We start from the raw sequence: 5,597 nt of genomic DNA, 5'->3' as shown, positions 1-5,597 counted from the left end.
AAATGCTGATACAGATAATCAGCAAAATGCCAAATATCAGCCCCAATAATCGGTACTCTGTTGACCCCTAAATCACCCGGTAACTCTCTCTCAATATATATATTTATTTATTGTTTTCTTCTTGGTTTAATTTCCTTTTTCCAATACTTAACAGATTTTCCCTGACAGTGTGTGTGTGTGTGTGTGTGTGTGTGTGTGTGTGTGTGTGTGTGTGTGTGTGTGTGTGTGTGTGTGTAGACTTGATCCAGAGGGCGATGTGTGAGGCCTTCTCGGTGCCTCCGGGCTCGGAGTGTCGTCTGTGGATGAAAAGTTCGGATAACAGCTGCGACCGTCTCAGGAACATCCACGTGAGCGTGCTGGACGCCTGTCTGAGCTCTGGGATGGTGAGGACAAACTCTCAGTTTAACAACACTAAATACCATAAAATAAAATGTCACAACACTAAATACCATAAAATAAAATGTCACTGCGTCTGAAGATCGACTCGTAACGTTTCAGAGTGAGAATCAGGGAGATTGTTTTAACGCTGCTGTTACTCACTGACTTCCTCATAACACAGAAGCTCCTCAGAGATAAGCTGGAACATGCCTGTGTGTGTGTGTGTGTGTGTGTGTGTGTGTGTGTGTGTGTGTGTGTGTCAGACGGTGATTATGGAGACGAGAAATGCCGACGGCACCTGGCCGAGCTCCAGACCTCAGATCATGTAAGAGCACGCTGTCTGTCTCTCTCTCATTGGTCCTCAGTGTTTCCTTGTTTCTGTTTTTCCTTCTACTGTCTCCTTTTCTCCTCCTCCGTCCCCTCCTGCTGTTTGTCCGTCCCCTCCTGCTGTTTGTCCGTCCCCTCCTGCTGTTGTCCGTCCCCTGCTGTCTTCCTGTCAGGGGAGCTCTGTTGTCCTCTCGTTGTCCTTCAGTGTCTTCACTTTGCTTTCAGTTTTGTCTTCATTGAAAACCTCTCCGTCTGTGTGTCTCTCTTTTTCTGTTCTCCACTCGCTCTGGTTTTTATTCACTCCTTCTTACCTTCTTTGATTTGATCCTGTCCTGTTTCGAGATGTAGAAATAGTGTTTGATTTATTATTAATTTATTGGTGGAGGTTAAAGGTCGAGGGTTTAAACAAAGTTTTGTGTTGGAGTTTGTTCCAAATTCTGAATATTGGCAGAAGTTGTTTTTTTCATTAATGTATATCAGTTTGTGAAATCAATTATTGGTCTCATTAACAACTAATAATAGCAATAACCTAAAATGGCAATATTGTTTAACTCCGAGTCCACATAACTGACTACAATACACGGCCAGTTAACCCTTTGATACCTGAGCTTACCTGGCCTTTATATGCAATGAGCAGAGACCCAAAAAATGATCAAAAATAAATAAATTGCATGAAAATGAGCTCAAAAAAGAAAAGAAGAAAAAAAAGCAAACAAGGAAACTGCCATCATTTTCTGTAACATAATTTAAAATATGTTATGTTACTAAACTATGGTAATTATAAATGTGCTTTATATTTAAAAAATATTACTATTATTAAATATTGAAAAGTGACATGTAAGAAATATGATCGTTTCAGAGAATGATTGGTCTTTAAAGTCATGGAAAAGTCATTGAAAAGTCCTGGAAATGTATCAGTAAAAATGTGTGTAAACCTTGAAAAACACAATCGGCCTGAGCTGAGAGCCGCGATGTTCATCAGACTTTAGTTTCACTCTGAGTTACAGAGCGCAGCGTTTCCTCCTCTGAAACAACACAATGGGTTTTGTCACCACAGTGCTCCTCCTCCTCCTCTTCCTCCTCCTCCACCTCCTCCTCTTCCTCTTCCTCTTCCTCTTCCTCCTCCTCTTCCTCTTCCTCCTCCTCTACCTCCTCCTCCTCCTCTTCCTCTTCCTCCCCCTCCTCCTCCTCCTCTGGTCTGAATCTGACGCTGAAGCCTCCTCTGGTTGTTTCAGGAGGAACTCTGTGGAGGAGCAGGACTCGTATCGAGGACAGCCGGGAGTCTGCGGCCTCACCAACCTGGGCAACACCTGCTTCATGAACTCTGCTCTACAGGTCCCACACGCACACACACACACGCACGCACGCACGCACGCACACACGCACGCACGCACACACAGAGTAAAGGCCTTTACTTTCCAAATCCGTATTTTTCGTGTGCTTTTTATGCCTCTGTATAGCTCCTTTATTTAGGCAGGTATGGGACTCATTTAGATTTTAAATCCTTTTTCCTGCATCTTAAAACAAGGTTACAACAATAAATACAGACAAACAAATGCAAGAAGAACAATCAGATACAAAAAAATGTGCAGTCATCAGTTTCAGTTAGCGTTGGAGTAGCATTCACGTTAACCAAGAGTGCTGTTTTCTCGACCTTTTAAAGTGACTTCACTTCTCGGACAGTTTTTAGTGCTTCTGTAAGTTATTCCAAGTAGACGTGGTGGCAAATTTAAAGGCTTTTTTGCCTTTTCAAACGGTGTCCCTTTAATAACAAGCTTTCTGAAATGAGCTCTGTAAAATCACCACCCGGCTGCTGCTCAGGTTTCTGCACAGACTGAAGGGATTCAGCTGACTCTGTCCGCCCACGTTTCACTTTCCTTTAAAATGTTTTTTCATAACCTTAATTCATCCAGTACAAGTGTTTTTATTTGGTGTCCCTCCGTCCTTCCTGACTCGTCCCGTCTCTGTGTGCAGTGTCTGAGTAACACGCCTCCTCTGACGGAGTACTTCCTGCAGAGCTCCTACCTGGAGGAGCTGAACTTCACCAACCCTCTGGGCATGAAGGGCGAGATCGCCGAGGCCTACGCTGACGTCATCAAACAGATGTGGTCCGGGAGGCATTACTCTGTGGTGCCGCGCGTCTTCAAGGTAGGTGTGGGCGATGTATCGATTTTAGTCAAGGTATCGTGGCGTTTTGGTTCTCTCGCTCTCCTGCAGCTCTCTGTCTCTCTCTCTCACACACACACAGAGCAGGGCTTTTGCAGAGCTCCACACCGTAAATGTTTAGTCACATTTTTCAACCACGAGGCACTACTGCTATTAGCAAATATGATGAATATCTGAACTGCAGGGCTGTTTTTCTTTAACTTACAGAGAATAAATCATCAGGTTTAACGGCGCTGAGGTGACAGTCTAACTTAATGAGTGGTAGTGCGTTAGTGCGAGCAGGTGAGGCGTGTTTTTCTGTCTGCAGAGCCCCAGTCACGACTTTTTAGTCACATTTTGCGACTTTGGATTCTGACCGTGAGGAGATATTTTCTGAATTTGACAAAAATTATGTTAGAGTCACTGAGCGTACGTTTCTTGTATTTAACTGCACGTCCTAACGTGTGTGTGTGTGTGTGTGTGTGTGTGTGTGTGTGTGTGTGTGTGTGTGTGTGGGCAGACAAAGGTGGGTCACTTTGCATCTCAGTTTCTTGGTTACCAGCAACACGACAGTCAGGAGCTGCTGTCCTTCCTGCTGGACGGACTGCATGAAGACCTGAACAGAGTCAAAAACAAAGAGTACATCGAACTACGAGACGCCGAGGGACGACCGGACCAGGTGAGCAGCTCCAGCCGCACCTGAGAATCCTCCGACACTCTCGCGCCCGAAATGTCTTCTGTTTGGCTTTAAGTTAATGGATATCATAATAAAAATGTTTTTTTTTATGTCACCTCAATATGTTTCTAGTTTTTATGATAATTTATTTAAAGCTTCTGGAAAACTCCAAACAAGTAAAGTTTTTCTCATAAATCACGTTTCTTCTTCCTGCCCTGCAGGAAGTGGCTGAGGAGGCGTGGCGTAACCACCGCCGGCGGAACGACTCTGTGATCGTTGACACGTTTCACGGCCTCTTCAAGTCCACGCTCGTCTGTCCGGAGTGCCACAAGGTCTCTGTGACCTTTGACCCCTTCTGCTACCTGAGCGTCCCACTTCCTGTCAGCAAGGAGCGCGTCATGGAGGTCTTCTTCGTCTCACTGGACCCGCACGCCAAACCTGCCCAGGTAACTCCTCCCACCTGTTTATACCTGACTGTTTGCTCTGCAGGCATTTCTGCAGCTAAACTGAAACTAAAAACTTCCAACATGATTGTAAAGTTTCAGGAAAACTTACAGCGACATGAATATGACATAAAGTGTTCACTTGTGTGTCTGTTTGTGTCTGCAGCATCGTGTTGTGGTTCCTAAAGCCGGGAAAGTGTCCGACCTCTGCTCTGCTCTGTCAGAGATGACCAACATACCTCCTGCACAGGTCAGTGTGTGTGTGTGTGTGTGTGTGTGTGTGTGTTGATGATTAATGAAAACCCATCACCAGCAGTTAGTTATCGGTTGAAATGAGGGTCGGTGACACTCAGGGACGGCTGAGAGTCCACTGAGTGGAGTGCACATCTGAAATAACGGTTTTGGAGCTGAACAGTGACCTCTGACCCACAGAGTAACAAAACATTGAACAAAAGCTGCATTTTTTGCATTTTTGTTTTTGCACATCAATTTTCAAGCATTGAAGTTACCCGTTTTGTATTTCATCACACACTTGTGACTATTAAAGATAAACCCATTTCCCCCATTTGAAGACATCATTTTTTGCCTAAGCCACTTTTCAAAGACAATTTGCTCAATTTTCTTTTGTTCATACAGGTCTTATGTATCCCAAATAGCTCAGAGAAATTAAAATCCATTCCTCAGGTCTCAGGACTTTACAGTAAAAAAAGTGTATTATAGTGGAGTGTGTTACAAAAGAAAAAAGATCTATGCATCTATGCAGTGTTTTACTTGAAAGTGAAACACTGCATAGATGTAAGTGTTGCAGAAAACTTTCTTTTACAAGTTTGGACTTTTTTTTGATGTTTCCAGCCCTTTGCCGAAACTAAGCTGGGCCGAGCCGTGCTCGTCCTGCAAAACTCTTGATATTAAAAATGCGTCTTTTATCATATAACTGACTTTAGCCGTAATCGAGTCCACAGTAAGTAGACTGATGAGATCCCACAAGGAGGGTTTTAACCTTTTTTTTTTGTGTGGTGTGTGTGTGTGTGTGTGTGTGTGTGTGTGTGTGTGTGTGTGTTTCAGATGGTGGTAGCTGATGTCTTTAACCATCGTTTCTATAAAATCTACAATGCTGATGAATCTCTGAGCTGCATCCTGGACAGAGACGACATTTTTGTGTAAGAAAACCTCAACTTTTTATCGACCACTACTGTTTAATCGGGACGTCTTCAGGGCAAACGGATCTGAATTTTACTTTTTCACATCTGCTCGACATAAATGTTGCTCCTGTGTCCAGGTACGAGCTGAGTGTGCTGGAGGAGCAGCAGGAGGAGCAGGTGCTGCTGGCGCTCTACCTGAGGGAGCGCTCCCACTACAGAGACTACGGCTCAGGCGGCAGCTCATACGGCACGTCGCTGTTCGGACACCCGCTGCTGCTCAGCGTGCCGCGCAGCAGCTGCAGCCGGGAGGCGCTCTACAACCTGTTCCTGCAGAGGCTGGCGTACGCAACACACACACACACTCTCTCTCACACACACACACACACACACACACACACACACAAAGACAAAAAATTGGCCTTTTTTAATGTTGCTTATCAGTGCTTTTATAAAGAGACAGTTTCTAAGGCTGACAAAGTAAAGCAT

At 44.5% G+C, this 5,597-nt stretch overlaps 1 protein-coding gene across 1 annotated transcript; it reads left to right on the top strand.

The window, feature by feature from the left end:
- Positions 1–240: 240 nt before the first annotated feature.
- Positions 241–5,477, top strand: LOC121938736 (ubiquitin carboxyl-terminal hydrolase 11-like; the record flags this gene model as incomplete). The annotated part of the gene is made up of 9 exons (XM_042481904.1): positions 241–383; positions 642–703; positions 1,941–2,040; positions 2,680–2,853; positions 3,371–3,529; positions 3,748–3,972; positions 4,136–4,219; positions 5,035–5,129; positions 5,249–5,477. Coding segments are annotated over exons 1-9 (1,257 nt in total), but the record flags the coding sequence as incomplete, so codon positions are not given.
- Between the last annotated feature and the right edge of the window lie 120 nt (positions 5,478–5,597).

Source organism: Plectropomus leopardus, unplaced genomic scaffold (assembly GCF_008729295.1).
Source record: "Plectropomus leopardus isolate mb unplaced genomic scaffold, YSFRI_Pleo_2.0 unplaced_scaffold3148, whole genome shotgun sequence".
NCBI lineage: Eukaryota > Metazoa > Chordata > Actinopteri > Perciformes > Serranidae > Plectropomus > Plectropomus leopardus.
The sequence above is the reverse complement of the archived record's forward strand: the minus strand, read 5'-3'. Positions and strand labels throughout refer to the sequence as shown.